This window comes from Seriola aureovittata, chromosome 21, assembly GCF_021018895.1.
Source record: "Seriola aureovittata isolate HTS-2021-v1 ecotype China chromosome 21, ASM2101889v1, whole genome shotgun sequence".
NCBI lineage: Eukaryota > Metazoa > Chordata > Actinopteri > Carangiformes > Carangidae > Seriola > Seriola aureovittata.
Window position 1 is genome coordinate 7,625,525 of NC_079384.1, and position 19,666 is coordinate 7,645,190.

General features: G+C 41.4%; 1 protein-coding gene across 10 annotated transcripts in view; it reads right to left on the reverse strand.

Moving 5' to 3' along the window:
* si:ch73-103b11.2 (myosin phosphatase Rho-interacting protein) overlaps positions 1 to 19,666 on the reverse strand; it is a 48,178-nt gene that overhangs the window by 18,151 nt on the left and 10,361 nt on the right. For 5 of the 10 annotated variants that reach the window (XR_008826333.1, XR_008826334.1, XM_056366951.1 and 2 more), the window contains exons 4-8: positions 8,102 to 8,253; positions 6,239 to 6,323; positions 2,836 to 2,889; positions 1,574 to 1,799; positions 749 to 1,307 (exon numbers count right to left, since the gene is read on the reverse strand). Coding sequence is in view for 7 of the 10 variants with exons in the window: in XM_056366951.1 (XP_056222926.1) it covers positions 749 to 1,307; positions 1,574 to 1,799; positions 2,836 to 2,889; positions 6,239 to 6,323; positions 8,102 to 8,253 (1,076 nt within the window). In the remaining 3 variants the exon portion in view is untranslated. The remainder of the gene's footprint in view (positions 1 to 748; positions 1,308 to 1,573; positions 1,800 to 2,835; positions 2,890 to 6,238; positions 6,324 to 8,101; positions 8,254 to 19,666) is intronic. The other 5 variants (XR_008826335.1, XM_056366952.1, XM_056366955.1 and 2 more) reach the window with 2 other exon arrangements.

Below are 19,666 nucleotides of genomic sequence, written 5' to 3' on the forward strand. Positions count from 1 at the left end.
TGTGACTGCATGAGAAAGGAAGAAAGATTCAACTGTAGTTATAACCAACCAGTACCAACCATTAGTATGTCTGAGTATGCACAGTGTTTATGCTCAACCAGGTATGTATATGGAACAGTGTATGTGTGTGCTTCCAGGCAGAGATGAAATGATAGAAAGCAGGAATCAGCGGTGACCAGCAGGGAACAGCATTGGGACAGGAATGGAGGGGTTGGTTGAGCATTAGCTCTGAGAAGCTCTGTTCAGAGGCCCCTGGAAAAGATTGAAACGACAAAAGAAACTAGCAAAGTAGCAAAGGCAAAAGGTAGAGACCAATAGAAAAGAAAGTAACACGTGCATTTAAATCTCCCAAAATCATTAATGGCAAACCACTGGTAAGCTCGGGTAGGCAGCAATAGCAATAGATGCTCAAAAGGTAGGAATGCCTGGAGGACAGCAGTCACAGGGGGGTGCTAATAAACTAAAATGCTGTACGTTTTAAGCAATGTATGAGCTTCACATAATAGATTACTTGGCATGTATATGTTTTAAGGCTATGCTAAGAGCTAACAACCAGTGGCTCATTAATGATTATTAATCAAGTTTGCCATCATTATCACAAGTCCATCTGCATTAATATTTCTGCTGTGTGGTGTGTGTTCAGCATTCAGCATTGATCTATCAGAAAGCAAGTCCAACAAATGAAAAATGTCTCTCTCTGATCTTTGTTGCAGCGTGCCGAGCATGACACTTATCCATAACCTCTCACCTGCGCTCCTCCCCGAACAGCCGAGCCACCTCCTCTCTGCCAGGACTCCGTGTCCGTGCCCTCAGCTCTTGCCGCTTTTTCTCCGAGCGGAACGCCTCTCGGTAGCTCAGCCTGCGAGCCCGTGGCACGTCCGACAGCGCTGCATACTCCCTGCCAGACCGGCCTACTCGGCCTCCGCCGCCACTGACACTATTAGTGCTCCCTCCACCACCACTGCATCCCTCCCAGGTGGGCGTACTGCCGCTGGGATCAGAGTCCAGCGAGCTCTGGGAGGAGCTGATGGTGGAGTAGCTGGGGGAAACAAGTGCACCTGGAGAAGGGAGAGGATCTTGGGAAGGTTGATAAGGGGAAGTTTGGGGGTCTGACTCGGAGGTGTACCTGGGACTGGGAGCTCCTAAAGAGGAGGATGATGCTGAAGAGGACAGGGGCAGATGTTGAGGTGGCTGGGGTGGCTGGGAATGCTGTGCAGACTGTGGAGAAGGCTCCGACTTGGTCTTCTCCAGGGAAAAGTAACCGCTCTCCACGCGTACCTTGCGTCCAGTATTCATGGTGCCACCATCTGAAACAAGTAGACAGTGCCACTGATATGAAACACCCAAAACAGTCTGTTGATAGTAAATATCTGACCTTAAATTACAAATCTGTTGTACACTACATAATGTTGACTTGTCAAAATAGATGGAAAAGTCACTACTTCCCAAAACAAAAAGGCTTATGCTTTAGCAGTTTCCAAAAGTGATCTGGTTTTCCTACTAAACAGTGAAACAAAAGCTAAAGTCTATGTACATATTTTAAAGAATTCACATGGTTTTTCTTAATCCTCACCGTCTTGAGTAGTGATACTGGAGTCTGGTTGGCTCTGGCTCAGCTGGCTGAGACAGGAGGCACTGCGGCTGCAGGGGATGGTGGCCCTGCTCCAGCGGCTCTCCTCCTGCCACAGGGTGGCACGGCTCATTGGGACACGCTCAGCACTGGCAATGCTGCTGGGCAGGCAGGGGATGCTGCCTCCGCTGCTGCTGCTGGTCACTGTCACCTTGGCAGGGCCGGGCTCCTGGGTAGAGGTTCGGGTTGTAAGGAGTGGATAAGAAGAGGAAAGGACATAATGGGAGGTAAGGTCACACAGAGACTACAAAAAGGAATATGAGAAGGAAGGAGATTAAAGAGCAATTAAAGACTGTAAAGTAAATTTAAGACATCTTTTATTTATTTATTTATTTTATTTTGATTCCTAACTGCAGTGGTGTTAAATCATGTGCCAGTCACCCAACCAGCTGCTCCCTCTCTGTTTGAAATGGTGCCATTCAGTGAAATCAACCTCCTGCACAGCACAGTGATCTCTCTTGTTTGGAGAAGTAACAAGCCAACACTTGGTGTTGAGTGGCGCATGATTTCACACTACTGGTCTGTTTATTTGTTTGACTTGTTGGATTTTTATGCGTATATGTCAGGAATATCCAATTTCAAAGTGAAAAAGCAAAAGAACATTTCTTTCATCAGTGGTAAAATGACAAATCCTGGGAAGAGAGGAGGAGGATGTGTGGGAAGGAGAAAGAGATGGACAGCTTGACAAAGAACAAAGAGTTCATTCAGGACAAACACACCTGTACAGAGAACAAAAACCAGAACGAGGGCATTCTGTAGAGGTGGAATATATTGGAATCAAATTTCTAGGATAAAAATCATACAGATCATCTCCACTTGATTATTGAAAGTACAAACAAAATTAAAACACATTCCTGTTGTGTTCAAAGTTTGATCTTCATATTGGGAAGTCTCTTGGTGATCAGAAGACCAACAAAATCATTAGAGATTTTAAGGAGAGAGAGAGAAAGATTTCCAAAAGCAAAGCGACCCTCTAACAACTCCTCATCCAGCCTACTTCAATCACCACAAACATGCTGTTGTGCTAAGAATCACTCTTTCAGGATCAGAGGGAGAAGCAGAAAGCATGTCTTTCTTATTCGCCCGTCACCAGGATTGATTAGGATTGGAATAAACAGTTTATTAGGGCTGGGATTTCAAGCCACTGAGGGTGAAGCAGGATAATAATAAAAAAAATAAAAAAAGTTTGGCCGAGCTGAACTCACTGGGTGTCCATTCATGTCTTCAGTGGAAAAACACTGGCTTGGAGTTACTCCACCCTGCCAATCACAAAAAGCCTATGATGTTAATGCTTGCTATGCAATGCGGATTATATTCAGTACAGGTAGACCCAAAAATCTGTCTTGGTGTTTTGATAGTTTCTGTATTTTTTTTTTTTTTTTTTTTTTTAACTGCAATGTTGTGTTTTGTTCTCATTTAGGCCAAATTCATGCAAATTCATGATGTATAGCACTATTTCAAGTTAAGTTTAGTGTTTTGTTTAAGAGCCAAGAATCTGAAAGTACAAACTCCTTCCAGACTATTTCAGCAGAGTATGAGACACAAGAAGTTATCACTGTTTCCTGTCATGCAGTTTTTTTTTACTGTGCCTAAGGTCAGGTGCTTCAATTAAGGGGCGCCACCCAGAAGGCAAACATGTTACTGTGCTCAAGTATTTACAACCATCCCTGAGCATATGTATCCACTAACTTAAGTAGAAGTGGGAGGAGAGCATTCAGGTGAAAATGAAGATGTGGAAAATTTGAGCCGTGACTCATTTAACTGGGAAAATCTTTATCATATTCTTATCTCCAAAACAATCAAACAGCCCAGATGACAATGATAGGATCTGACATGAGACAACAGTGAAAGCATAATCACCCTCACACATTATCAACTCTAATTATACAGCTTGGCCTTGACCAGTCGAGTTAGAAGTTATTTTAAGTGACGCTCATTCCAGACAAATGTTTTACAAATAATTCCTGTTCTGCAGCTACTCAGTTTTCTACTCGTATGTTTGTAGAAAGTGGATTTCAGTAACTTATTGAGATAAAAACAATGATAATTTTATGTCATCTAGAAGTGTTAGATGTTAAGACCTGCACATTCACAGAGCAGTAGTTAATCTTGACCTCTATGTGTCACTGTGCCTCCTTAAAGTCCATGTGTAGCAGCTCACCACTTACCACAACTGTAAATAACTGTGTAAAAAAAGATGAAAAAAGGACGAAGAAACAATGTTATAAGATAGTATAAAAGTGAAGCTGATACACTGATCTACACAGGAAAGTATTGTTGATGAACACAGCAACAAAGAAACCCAGAAATACATAAATCATGGGGGTCACATGGGAGACAGTCAAGGTCATCACTGTGTCACCACTGTTCCTCCGCAAATGAGCCTTGTTTGTGTGAGCTCAGTAAAGTTCACAGTCTGATTCAGGGCGCCGTCATTAGAGGAGCCAGACAATGAACTTCAGAGAGAATTTTATGTTCATTCACCACAAATTTGGCCTCTTATCAAAAAAGGAGGTGGGGAAAGGGGAAAACTGAATCCCATAGGTGGGTGGTCTGTACAATATTATATGATATGCCTATATTCCACCTTGTCATTAAAACCATTATAATGATAACAAAGCTTTACATGGTCCTGCTTTTTTTTCTACCTACGAGGGAGGAATCTGACTGCAGCACATGCAATCTTACACTGACATTAAAAACTGCATATTTATTTTCTAAGGGCACCGTGTGTCAGACAGATGTCACATGAAAAGACAGTGCTAACCTGAATGTAACGGCTCAGCTTTGTGTGACTATACTTAATATAATTTGATCTGGTTTTCTCATCCTTTCTTCAGTCATTCTAGATACCTTATTGCTCTCCAAAGGGAAATTCACTGGCTGGCCCTCTCTACAAAGCAGTCAATACACAATGTCAGCAAATGAACAGCACCTCTGGGGATTGAGTGGCCAAGTCCTAAAGTACGTCTTTCTAGAGACATGCAGACTTAAACATGCTGCTTCTTCTTGTAGTCTGCGAGGGCTGAGGCTGTCACGGTGTGAAAATGTTTGCAGGACATTTTGAGTTGAAAAACAGGTCAGTTAAAAACAGGGTACAGAGATGAGGTCTGAAAGTGGATAGACAAAATCTTTAATGAAGGTATGATCATTGCTGATTTGTTTTGACCGTTTTACAATAGGAATATCTCTGCTCCAGGTGACGTGATTTCATCAAGTATTTTCTCTTTCCTCATTAAGCATTTCGGGCTGCTGCATGATCATACACTCGCACACTGTCACAGGGCACATTGGTGATGTTAATTAAAATCTGTGATACTTCCGTTTTTAGGGTTCAGGGCTGGTGTGGGAGTGTGGGAAGTTTTGAATCTGACTTGTTTTACACAGAGCGTCAGCTTAAAAAAAAAAAAAAAAAAACTGTTCTGACCAGACACACAAGGTTAATGATCATCCAGGCAGCAAAGGCCTGGTAGGTGCGACTGCAGCTGCTGGACGTAACACTGAAACAGAGCGCAGCAGCAAATGAATAAGCGTGAGGATCATGGTCACATCGCTGGAAGTTTCTGTTGAGCGTTACTTTAGCAGGCAGCTGTCATCATTTGCATCAATTGTTGGTCATGATTATTCTGATAACTCACTGATGTTTGCTGCCAACTAAACAGGTGATACTGTATATACAGTATGTTCAAAGATGGTAGTCTGTTCTGCTTCTAAAACACCACAGCTGCACTGTTAGAAACACGAAGCAAGTACTGGAAAAATACCTGACAATATGTAAAACTGGTAATTCACAACACCCATAATACAATCCAATCAAATATTACCACTGTGATTCTTTTACAGCCACTGAAATTAATTTAGACGAGTATGTGGCATGCAGTCTGTTCATCTCTCAAGACTGCCACTTCTTGTGACTCAAGAATGCAAATATGGATTGCATAATCTGTTGAGCATGTTACAGACAGAGAAACAATACATCTCATCTCTGAGGGGAAAACAGCTGGTGTAGTTTAACTGGAATGAAACGCCTCCATACTGCATACTTCCATGGCACATGACGTCCTCAAATATATTATTTATTCTTTCTTTGTTGTAGCAATGACCAAACTCACATGTGGATGTTTATAATGTTCACCTTATCGCAAACAGTGCTGAAAGTCATAACCACCCTCAAAGTGGGACCATGAAATCATACTGGGAGCCAAAAATGCTCATTATCTGTCATTTGGAAATCCTTCTGTTAATGCAGATGATGTCAAACAAACTCAGATACTGAGCAAGATTTACATCAAATTGGTGCTGCACCCGGTACCAATTTGACCGATTTTATTTGATCTCCTCAGCCGAATAATCTCAACATGCTGTTCATCTGTATTCTAGCATCATCCTCTCCTTGTTATCTGCTATACATCCATGCACAAGAGTCCTCTGATTCAAGTTTGCTACTCAGCATTCAAGAGCCAGTCCATACCAGAAAAAAACTGGCTGCAGCAAAAAACATCAGTCTGATCTCTGATCATCTGGATTTGGTTGCTTACTTCTCTCACTTTGTTCAGTGTGAGTGAGATAAAAGCACTTCACCATGGACAGTGTGAATAGGTGCATTACCTGGTGAGTGGGTGGATCAACCTTGCGTTTCTTCTTCTGGTTCTGCTTGTTGGTCCTGGGGTACACAGTCAGTGCCTCCTGCCACCTACAAATAGTGAAACAGTCAAAATATTGTTCTTGGAACACTAAATACAGACTATACAAACCCCGCGCCGCTGGCAGATCAATGTATGACTGAGGCTAAAGTTCTCGTCAGCAAAAAATAAACAGTTATAATTGCCAGGACAAGCATTTAAATGACCTAAAACTACTACCAGCAACAAAAAGATAAATCTATACTTCTCTCTACTCTGGGAAACAATGCTCTGAAAGATAATCTTTAGTCATTGTCTAATCCACTAATTGGCAACACAAATAATTTAAAGCTTGGTATGGTTATATTTGATTCTCCTGGATAATTTATGCTTTGATTTTCTCTTTGTGAACATTAACAATGGGCATTACAAAAAGAAAGATTTCATGAGGACACCATTATCTAAATAGCAATATTAAAGTGGATTTAATTAAGCATTGTGCTTAAAAACACAGCACAGATAATACTCCCACACATTTAGCTTTTCTACCTTTTCTTAATGTTGCTGTGCCAACATGTTCTACTGTAGCACCATCGTTCTACTTCCCCATATGGCAACATTCTGTGTGTAGTTCATCAATCAAAATCATTGGGATGAATTTGCACCTGGAAGCAGTTTGATAAAGTTTGACTAAAATGCTAATTGTTCATCTTGGTCTAAAACTAGAATAAAGTTCCCAGAGTCTTTAATCAGCTGATACTAAAATAAACAGATGTTTTTTTTGTTGACTAAACCTAGACTAAACTGTTCATGGTTAACTGTGACTCATGTGTCCGGTTTTAGTGTACTGAAAACTGACTAAAAATAAAAATGATGATGGTGACAAATATAACCAAACTCACATGTACTCATCTCAGCAACTAATTAATAGATTCTGAAAACAGTTGTCAAAATTAACACTAATCCTCATGTGATTGTAAAATATAAAACATTATCCAATAAAAAAAATCCTGCCTCTTTTATTGGTAATATTGTTAATATTTCTTACTCCATCCACTTTGTAATGAGTGAAAGTCTTTGGTGTCATCAATAAAAAAAAAAATGTGACGCAGTTATAAATGAATGAGCACAGTTTCCATACTGTGACATCATGAGTCAGAAGACACTTTGTAAAGAGCTTAACATAGCCAGGAAAAATAATGAAGATATGCTTTAAAAAGTGCTAGTTGTTACACCACTGTCAGTTAATGACAACCATTGCATGATGGCCCAGAACCAACACATGGGAGACAGATGATGGGAGAGTGGGAGGTGTACAGTGATAGAGCAGGTAGCATAATGGAGAGTGGGTGCTGTGAGTCACTGTTCCCTAAGAATAGCCATAATATGTATGCTACAGCCAGAGATGGAGAGCAGTGCAAAAACACACTCTGAATGTGCAGCAGTGGAGTAGAAGACGCTGGAGAAAACTATATTATGAAATAACTATATACAGATCCTGTTTTGTGATCTGTGTCCAGGCATACGAGGGTTTGTGAACACAGGGAGAAGACTTGAGGGGCAGGGAGAGGGAACAGTTCAAGAATGTGCACTGTCACTGCAGTGTGGATTACAAGCCTCTGAAAAGCACCGCCCAAAAGAGACAGCAGGGGGCAGAGCAGATTTGGCTGCCATAGCAGTTGCTCCCTTGTCCAAGTCCCTGTCATCCCGACCCACTCAGCCCAAAAGAGAGAGCAACACAAACCGTACTGCAGGCCACAGTTATTCTACATATGTTGGGACATAATGGCAAGCTGTCTGTGTGTAATTCCTCCATTAACATTTCACATTCCTGGTTATAATGTCTTACCCGTTGATGATTTCTTTACATTCAGCCCGTATGAAGTGCTCTTTCTCAGAGGTCAGGATGCACAGCGAGTTCTTCTGACCTGTCCTGGTCTCCCCATCGATGACGTCAGAGCACTGGTTCATATTGATTGTACCCTGGGGTAGAGTGCTGGGCTGTGGGACACAACAGAGAAAGTGTTAAGTGGGGAAGTGAACAGACGTGCCTACTTATCTCTCCACATGGTCTTTCTGTCTTCTCACACAGTCCACCCACCCCACATTAATTTTCATGCCAAGCTTGGAGCTCCACACACTGATTTAACAGTCTGGGAACGGGCAAAAGCTCCTGTCAGGGCTCACTGTGATATTTTTGTTTCTTTAGAGGTATACTGCAGCACTTATAAAAAAAATAACTATTTAATTGAATCATGAATGCAGCTTTTTACTTCAGTAGCTCAATAGCTAGTAATTAGGCTGATTTTAGACAGTGACATTGGGTAGTTATTCACAACTCTGATCGGCTCAGCATGACATTATTGTATTTAGTAAATAGTCGCCACTCAATCCAGGCTAAAGTCTATAATGATGCACTTTCTGTAGCTGTTGAAGCTGTGGGTTAATTTCATGTAAAAAAAAAAAAAAAAAAGGCGGTATCCTCATTTAGACATTAAAAATGACACCAATTTAAAATATTCTTCAAATGAACTAAATTGTTTATTTGCAGATTAAACACATTGTATCAGTTCCACTGTAAATAAAGCCAGTGTTGATCTCAATGTCAGTTGTTCAGCCCCATTCTACACAGCCATGACGTATAGTGCACAAGGAGAAAGAGCCTGAAACAGGACTGTCTGTTCCATTTATACACCGTGCAAGTTCATGGGTTCACCACACGGTTTTCAGTTTAATCTGTCTGATGCCGCCTAGCTGTGAGGTGTAAACTCAACTATGCACACTGACATGGATGCCATCTGTCAGCCATAAATAACGTAACCACAGGGCTTTCACAATAATACTACTTTGTGTACAGTGACTTACGGTTTTACATGCAGGTTTATGTAAGCAAACAGCAGCTTTGTACGTAGGCACGACTCATTTACAATCAATGGAGACATTCTAGCTCGACATGGAAACAGATAAGATAGTCTATTTATAGCCCATTGCACTGCATTACTCCAAGTGAACCTGTTGTGGTAGACCTTCAGTTTTTGTAAAATTAAGCTCTGTCGAGTGCATTAGTCAGTACAACACTTGTACAGATGCATTCTTAGAAAGACAGTACTTGCAGTATTTGAACACGTTACCATAACAAATATTGCTAGATCAGAAAACCGACTCTTGCTTGGTCTGACCTCCAAATGACTTACTCGAGCAACACAAGAAGCCTTGATAGTCTTCTGTTGACTGAGGGACTTAAATTTGTTCAGGTAAAAGAAGTAAATGAATACTGCGTTACCCACCACACTGGGCATGGGAAACTGTTTGAACAACCTTTGGGTCCTACCTTCACTGCACTAAACATACAGGCAGAATTATAGACAGCAAGAAACCACAGTGGTTCCAAGCTATAAGTACCAGTTAGCCACAGATGATAAATTATAGCCCTCAGTGAATCGGAATATATTAGGAGATAGAGCTGGAAACAAAATTAAAAGGTATCACATTCAAGTTAGCTAGTGACCAAATAAATCTAACTCAAGGACCCAATTTGTGCAACATAACCATAGCCTGTCAGTAACAGAGCAATTTAAGCCTATGGATGTCCTTTAATGTGGAGAGAGAAGTCAATAGTTAACAGTTTGTGGTAATCCCACCCTGAGGGAAGATGAGAGGCCATGTTTACTTCGTCACTGTTAAATGTCACTTTCATTCTCAACTCTTTTACTACTGTTTATATTGTAAAAGGAGAGCAGTGTCAGAATTTGGCACAGCGAGTTGGAACAAGGTTGGTCTAACTAGGCTAAGAGTGAGAGAAAAATCAGAGACCTGAACATCTAGGCATCTGGTACGACCTTTACAACTTCTCTTGTACTACGGTAAAACACGAAACGACGACTCAGTTGGCCATTATGTTTTGGTTCAACTTCTTATGCCTGTGACATTAAAATGGTCCATCACCGAAGGGCTCTTGACAGTGAGGTGAGAGGCCAGGGCAACAGCCGGGCTTGACAGACAGACGGACAAATAGACCCTGGGACAGCTGGGCGAGGGCCTAGGCCTACTTCAGACTGGACAGAGAGACTGGCGTCAGCTTGACCTGAGAGCCCTGTCACTCTCAGACATGCAGAGAGGAAGGTGGTTTGGAGACACGGAAGGAAGGAAGTCTCAAGCTGGTGGTCAGGGGGACAGTCGGGCAGCATTAAAAAAAAAAAGGGGGGGGGGGGTTGGACTATGACTTTGCACTGTACGGCCATCTGTCTGTGTAAACAAATCGAGAGTACACCACACATGTCGGTTTGTCCTTGAGCTGGAGTCAAAGGAGGATAAACAGCAAAATATTTCAAATTCTGGGAACAGTTGTACAAGCAGCTTAAGCCCCCAGTTTTATAATCACAGCATCGGATTCTCTAGGACACAGAAAATAAATCAGACTGACAGAAGCTCTGATTAAAAACCTATTTTCATAAAGCTGCTCACCTCTGAGGAGATTTGAGTGCTTATATGAAGTAGGTGGCGGTTGTGTGGGAGTACAGTATATGTTTTGCGCTAGAGCTGTGTGGCAAGCTGCACGGGACTCCTGTCACATGTGCACACCCTCCCTGAACCCGCACTGTTGTCAGCTGAGCACCAATACACGCCCCTCCTTTGGGCCAGCCACCGCTGCTCAAGCCCCCAGACCCAGGCCCCCGAACCTACACCTCTCTGTCACCTAGCCTAGACCCAGTCCCCTCTCCGCGGGCCGCCACTCTCCACAATGGGCCCTTTGTGAAGCAGCACCAGTTCACACAATGTGGGATTGTCAGCCGCCACAGTCCACAGAGCCACTCCTCCCCTTAACCCTCAACAAGGAAATGACTGAGAGACAAGAGGCCCAAACAAGTGTCCTTTTGTGATCAGAGCATGGAAATTATGAAACCAGCATAAACTTATTCTCGTCTCTGAAGTTGTTCAGACAATAGTATGAATACTGTCTCGATGGGAATCATTGAGCAGAGTCTCAAGGGGAGAAATGGCTCAGAAAAAGATTTGATTTCTACACAGCAGTCTGCGATGACTGGAGCAGTTTGGGGCAGGGGATATTTTATATCAGCACCAATATTTATTTATATTATACATATGTACAAAAATATTATGAAAGCAGCCGCCAGATAGGCAACATTAGCCGTCATTCAGATGATAAAAAAATTCTCCTTAAAGGATAATTATGCTGCAGGAGCAAACACTAAATTGAAATATTGTCAAACGCTGTATTAGGTACATGTTTATGTATGTATATGAGTATTTATGATTAATTATTAATTAGTTGTTGATTCATCATAAATATTTAATTGCGTGAACACTAATGTTCCATTTTTATTATTTTGTTTTACTTCAAGGTTTTATTGTATTGTGAGTATTGTACAAGTAAAAGCTTTCATACAATTTATAATTTTGTATTTTTTATTTAAATTGTATTGTTAATTCTTTTTGGACTATCTGTTCATGAATTGTTTTCATTATGTTTTTACATTCAGGTCCGTATTGAAAATGAGATTTCTGTCTCATTGGGATTCTGAATAAATAAAGGTAAATAAATAAATAAATAAATACCACTAGACAGTTCTATGGGATTTTCAATTCTAAAATACAATAAAAAAATAAATAAAAAAAATCTACCCAGATCTTTTGCAAATTGGCCAAAGGAGTGAGGAGAGACTATTCCCAGTTTACCCACTCAGGGAGGCCAGCAACTGGTAAAGGCAGCTGATGAAGACCATTCACAATATAATGGCCAAGATGCTTTCAAATAAATGGTTCTTTTCAAATCCAACACTGCATTACAATGTGTGGACACTGCATAGTTTAGCATATAGAATTCATATGTCTTGTGATCTCTGTCCAGATGTTGTGTAGCATTACAACAGTGCTCATTAGGAACAAACTCTCTGTTTAGAAAATGGTAATTAGTAAGCTCCATGCATGCTTGCATGCTTTTGCGTCCTTGGCTTCCTTCACTCTTGGCCTCTCCACAGCTTAGCAAAACATCCCATTCTCCCTTATGACACAGTGGGAGAAATATTTGCTTCTTTTTGCAGCTGGCTGATGGTCTACTTTCATTTTTGGTTCTGAAGCAAATTCTCTTCCTCTGCCATCAACATTTTTGGGTTTGACAGACTTATTTCTAGTCATGGAAAGCAAGAGTGCAGTTAAACTGACTCACTTAAAAAGGAGCATGAGGGAATGAAATGGCATTTAACAAATGTGATGAGTAACATCTTTTTCAATATATCCAATTTCTCATTCATTTTATATCAGTATGAAGACACTGGAAATATTTCCCAATGGCCAAGTTAGTTAGGAACACCTGTAAGTTGATTAGAAACATCTGTTTCTTGGTATTAGGTGCCAGTATGTCTGCCAACTTGTGTGGTGACAAATTCACATGCTATGACTTCACTCGTTAACTTACATCACTTTTCTTTTAGGCATGTACCAGCAGGATCCTCAAGCATTGTCTCCAAGTTCTTCACCCTGTGTCCAGGTCATGAAAGACACTGAAGCCCAAAGGAAAACTGATGAACTGGCACCGCTTCATCCTGACTCATGAACATGGCCTAGACTCAGGTCTTTTCAGGGTCCAACATCCTCTGCTCATTCCCGATAACAACAATTATGCAATAAATCTTTCCTTAGCAACCTAGGACAACAGAGGTAAACACATTTGATACCAGTGAGTATGCCAACAACCAGCTGCAGGGAAATATCCTCAGGTGCCAGACGGATGGAGTCACCTCTAGTCTTGGTACAGAGGAATATCAAACACACGGTCTGTCGTTCTCGCTCTCTCCTTACGAAGTCCACAATAATCATACAAACACAGATATACATAGCAATCAGGCCAGGAACTAGAGCTGACAGATTGGTCATGCACAAGATTATAATCATCACTGTCCCAGAGTCCTCACGCACCTGTAATTTAACCCCAATATCAAGACAACTTCAAGCCAGTGCAATCACACGTGATATTTACCTTAGCCTTAGCTATAATACCATCCTTAACCCCTGCCTGTACTTTAGACAAACATATAGCTCTATAAAAACCAGACTAAGCCATATGGTGGATATCTGACATCTCTGTTGTAGGGCCAAGTACAGTCCTGCACGCATTTTCAAATACACCTCATCCCAGTGGTATGCATGCAAGGCGTTCGAATGAATGCTAAAGTATAGGCGTCTGCTCTAAGCCCGGTTACACAGCAACAACATTACAGTGAAAGGCAAACTGCAGGATGACCATATTAACATAACACTGTTAGAAAAAATGACAAACACATTTCACACATATTTGTACGAGGTATTTCAGAGAGCACTGTGGGTGGTAGCAGCACCGCTCTTCTTATGGAGACAAGTGACAGGATGTGGGTGGTGTAATGCTGTGTTAGGAGGCAAGCAGCCGACAAATGCAGAGGAGGAGGAAGAGGAGGGAGAGTTGGAGGATGAAGAGCATTTTCTCTGCAAGGATGGCAGAATTCTTTTCAAATGGAGGCTAGGATCGATCGATCGGATGCAGCCGTACTGGAGCGAGACCTTTGGCTGCCCGCAGTGGCGACAAGCCGACAACAGGATGCACTGATTACGTCCCTGTGTGGATAATTAAATCACTTCTCTTTAGAAAATATTTTTACTTCTCTAAAAACACACAGCATTGTAATTTAAGCTTTGACAGTAGTGTTAAAGTAATGTCTGTAATAATAATGACCTCATAATGAATTGTGAGAAAGGAGACTATGAGAAATCAGTCAGTCTGTGTCTGGGTGGTGACAGAGTAGATGGGCCGGCTGCAGAAACAGGTGCTACAGTCGAGTTGTGTCATGTTGCACTGGCTGTTCAGACTGTCTAAGCAGAGTTATTGTGAGTGTGTGTGGTTTCCCAGCCTGGGAACTTTTTCTCTCCAACTCCCTCTAATATTCATCAAAGCTGCTTCTTTCTTCCCTGCACACTTGTCAATGCCTAATAATATCGACCTTTCCGCAGTTCAATTACTATGTGTAAACGTGTAGACTTCTTTCTTCTACTTCTTATTTTCTCCACTCTTTTCTATCTGTGATGAATGAAATCTCTGTTATGTCTACTTGCTCTGCTTATCAGTTCAGTCTTTACACTCCAATGCTAGACTGTACAGTCAGTGATAATGACTGCCAGTGCACAGTGAGTGTATTCGTCGCTATCTCCTGTGCAACAAAAATAAGGTGACACGAGAAACATCATAGTCAACTGAGATAAGAGTGTGAGCTGGTGAAAGGGCGGTTTTGTCACTCGCCTCTGTCAGGATAGTGGACGTCAGAGACAGGAAGGTATGGCTTATCTTAATCCTTAGGTGGCTTGGCATTCATTGAACAAACGCATGTCACACCAATGCCACAATTAGCTTCTGAATAAAGAACAGCCATTAACAGCATGCACCAAAAGAACCTAATTGCAACTGCCACTCTTGCAAGGCCAATAAGGATCACAACTGGATGCTGTGCACAGTGTGCTGGTTTTAATTTGCAACACCACTATTAACTGTTGTTCATTTTAATGTTCTCTCACTGACTTGTGGAGCAGTAAACCCTACAGCTGCAGCTCTACAATCAGCTTGCTGTCTAAACTAAAAAAAAAAAAAAAAAACCCAAAAAACCAAAAAAAACCCAAAAAACAAACAGTTGTTCTAAGATCACAAGGTGGCTCAAAACAGCAGTGTCTGGATTACTGCAGCGTCCCATACAGTGCTCTGACACAGCACTTTGGAAAGTAGGCCAAGGTGAACAGGCACCCATTATATGCTGTGGCTATTGTAAAGTCACAGGGTCCCAACGAAAACTATTCCAGTCAAACAAGGGGCACATAAACAGCATTCACTCCAGCCACACAATTAACAAGAAGCTAGTTTCTGCAACTCCGTCCACACTTTGGGAAGAAATTACATAAGACCTGCAGTCAGACTTCAAATACTTCTTTGATAATGACTGCAAATCTGCCAAAGCCTCACTAAGTCAACGCATATTAGTCCATCAGGCAGAGGGGAAGGGAAAATGGGGGAGGGATAGGAAAATGTTCCTTTGGGAACTCGGCTAATATCTGTTTTGGAGCTAGCTGTTTTTCCACAGGGTTGAAGAGCAGCTTCCTACAGGCACAGGTCTGCTGGTTAGCAGTTAACCTGCTGGTCAGAAGAGACTGTGGACAGCAGATAACTTTAGAAGCTAAGAGAAGATTCAACAGGCAAAATCATTTTCCAGATGTCTTAATGTGTACTAGAAGTTATCATTCAAAATTAAAAACAAACACCAATTCAATACCCCAAATAAAACTGTTTTGTGATTCCCTACTTTGTTGAGCATACGTGTTTTATAAACGATCAATCGCTTTTACTTGTTGAATGGATCATATGTTGTTTTAACACAAACATCCAAAAAATGACTTTTCCAAATATAACACAGTAATTGATAAACAAAATTATGGTTAAAACAGACAAACAAGAATTAAACAAGACTATGAATATGAATAAGCAATGGTGCATGAGAATTTAATGATTAGTTCAACATAAAATATTTAGTCAGAAAGTATCAACACCAAGTTCAGTGATGTCCGTAGAAAAACGTAGAATATAAACCATCAGTTGCGACTGAAAGGATGTTATCCTAATATTTAGCATCTTTCAGATAATCTGCTTGTCAAACATGTGTAAGTATTAGCTGAACACAATATTGTTGCTGGGTGAAAGAGACACGACGGCCTGTCAGATGGTAGTTTTGATTTTTCTGCTGATATCTGCAAAAGTTCCTGGATATCTTGCCCATTTCATCATCACTGTATTTATTTATGAGATTATAAGTAATGGATATTTTATTGCAGTGCTTTGTTTTTCTTTTTACGACCAGAATCAAAGTTTGTTTTTTTCAACTCGGTAGTTAAAATTTCAAAAAGGACTGTGGTTTATTTAGGTAGAGAGGACATTTTTGCTGCTTTCACTTTAAAGCTGAGAAAAAGCACAGAGGAGAGCGCACTAAGCTGATTAGGTGCTGAGGCTGGAGATAGGCCAGTCCATGGCTGCTGGAAATGGGAATTTTGGGCCAGGTCCTGATGAAGCTGGAGTGGGTTATTAAAGGGCAAGTGGCTCACCCAACAACAATTAGCAACAAGCCAACAAACTTAAGTTGCAGTTTATGTGGATTTTTCAAGCCAGACCTACCCAGAAATGTAAGCAAGAGCTTCTGCTGTGTGACATTTCCACCTGCACATCAAATATGTCTTTCTAAATACGTCACGAAATGACATGTTTTTTTTACCATTGCTATTGTATTTATGTTAAACATAACCAGACCCAACTCCACGGCTGCACTTTCTTTCTTTCTTACTAAAAATATCTTGGCTGCAGAGCCGTGCCCTTAACAGGTGGTTGGATTGGCAGGTCGCCAAGCTGAGGTGAAAGGTTAAAGGTCATCCAATACACCTGCACCTGTTGTAGCTCTGAAAGACATTCGACTGCAGCTGTGGCTACTGCAGCCCATCACAACGCAGCAGCCAGTCTCAGGCCAGGCTACAACTGGACTCCATCCAACTGAGACGTCTTACTGCAGTGATGTAACTTATCAACTCTGCCACCCGTCCCAACAACCTAAAAACCACACAACAGAGTAACAGCAGAGCGCGACTGAAGCATCATTTAGTGCTATTCTGTGTTTCAAGAACTGTGCAGCCAAATCTGAATTTAAATGACAAATATCTCCCCCCTCTATACACGTGTGTGTGCGTGCATGTGTGTGTGTGTGTGTGTGTGTGTATGTGTGTGGGTAGTTGGAAAGTTGGAAATGTGTCTCAGTGCCCCCCCACCGGTCCCCCCCCACCCCCCATTTCCCCCAAAACCATTGCACATGCAGACAACACAACCCACCTTCCCCACTGTTTTATTAGTGCCTGTCTCAGAGCTGGCTAACCCCTCACCCTGATGCTTTAAATGAAACCTTTTGTCAGTGTCCTGGTCTAGTGTTTAGAACAAACTGAGCGAGCAGTCTGTCAGGCCATGTTTGGCTTTATAGACAAGGGAGGGTTTGGGGGAGAGAAGTTACACAATACTGCTGGCCGCTCTCTCCAACACAAATGATTTATTGGCCAGAGAGAGCTGGAATGAAAGACAGAGATACGAGAGAGTGGCAGAGTAGGAGAAAGTGAGGAGGTAAAAGGAAGGGAAAGTGAATCGGACTGAGTAATGGGAAAGTAAAAGTGAGGGCCATGCAAGTGAGAGTGGACACTGGTTTAGCCAAAGCCTCCTGGAGCCAGCCTTTCTCTGGATAATGAATGGCTGGAAATCATTAAAAAGAACAAGAAAATGAAGGAGGGCACAAAGAGAAGGATGGTAAAAAGACATCCTGGAAAAAAAAAAAAGGAAAAGAGCCTTTTAAGGCCTTCTCACCATGGCGCAACTGTGGACCGCCATCAAGAATTTAGCTCAACCCCCACATGGCAATCATATTCACCAAGAGACATTTGAAAGGGAGAACAAGTTCACCATCAACTGGAACCCCACATTAGTAGAAAACTGATACCTTTCAAGAAACCATTATGCCTTTACTATGAGCAATATCATACTGTTTTACTCAAGGTGCTGATAGACCTAGTGCTCTCTGTTAAATGATCCTGTCCACAGCCTCATGCAGCAGTGAACACAATATAATAATAGACCAGAAGGTTGAACAGAAGGACTGTCTTCACTTGCTTAGTGCCTAGAGTTGGAAGTACAGCCAGAGATTGTCTAGTGAAAGGTGCAAAAGTGATATTTTTTGTATACGTTTTCAAAAGTTCACCAAAGACTTGCACCAATTTGTCAGTGCATTTCCAGATCAATGCATTTCAATGAGTTCAACCCCATTTTTATTATGTGTTTTATTAACCTAACTGACCTACATAGACAACTCTTCTGCTCATCAAACAGCTCAGTCACTTTTTCTGTGTGTTTGACTGTGCATACTGGAGGACAATGCTGTTTTATCCACTGTAATTGGAATTCGGTAAGTGTAATTTGAAAGCCATTATTTTTAGCCTCATTAAGCTTTTTGGCTATTGGACACGCACACACACAATAAATGGCAAATTGGGGTTGGAGGAGGGGGAGGGGGAGGTCAGTGAGGAAACATAAAATGTGTCCCCGTCCTTCACATTTGATCTGTTAGAGTTTACAAGAAGAAAACCGCAATTAAGTTTAGTTTCTGGGATCATGTTTCTGGGAAGTTCTCCATCTGTGTGCACTAATGAACGTAACAACTTTAAATTACATTTTTAAAAGATAAAGACAATGAAAGTGACCAAAGTGCAGCCATGTAGAATGGCACCCAGGAGTTTAACGTTCAGGGAGCAGACTTAGTCCTGAGCCAGACATGGTTACTGTACTTCTGACTAAAGAAACTGAAACATTCAAACAGTGAGTAAGTGGAGGAGATAAGATTTTTATCTTATCCACATCCGGGATGGTGTGGTGACTAAAGCCAATTCAAAAACTAAAGAGCACAAATAAGACCACACTGGAAAGTCAGATAAAAAAGGCAGCAGAGCCAGATTGGTCGTTTATCAAGTGAAAACACAACCTATTTCGTCTTCCATGAGACCATTCATTGTATCCAGCTTAATCATACTCTCCTGGTAATCGTAAACTCATGTTTAGCACAGCACTCGGACTTGCATGTTGGGTCATTTGGAAGACAGAAAGGTCCCTGGTTAGCCATCAATGTGAAATGATGAATAAGAACCTTCACTTTTCAGTATAAAATTGTTTCTGGTCTGATTTTTTTTCTTGAAACTACAGCCAAGTCTGTTGTGCGCCGTGTCAGGTCAATCATCTGTCAGGGGAAAACACTGAGAGTAAGGCGAACTCCTTGGCTTGGATATGACTGGAAGACTGAGGCTGACACACACAGTGCTTGATTAGGGTGGACAAGCCTTTGCCAAATACCTTTGACATACAGAAATAAGAACTAAATTTAGTCCCATTTTACATCACAAGACTACAAATGATATGATGATGCGTTTTCTGATGATGTTACAATGACGCTCCCACATCACAATGCTGTTGTCCTGATAAAACTTTCATTTCAACAGGAAGGCAGTGGGTGTGGTGCAGTATTTTTATAATCTGTGCTCTCACCTTTTGACACTGGGTCTTGTGGTCATGAGATGGCCTACAGGACAGAGGATGGGCTCAGAGAATAGTCTAAAAAGTAATTTTTTTGCAATTGGGAAAGCCCAATTCCCAGAGCAAAGCAGTCCTCGTCAAATTGTTTGCACAAAACTGCCATATGTCCATGCTATGTAGTTTACCTTTTATGTTTCAATATAAAGTCAGTGTATGTTGGCATATATCCATGAATAATTAAGTTATGCCACTGCACAGTAATTAGAACAATAGTTCAGTTTG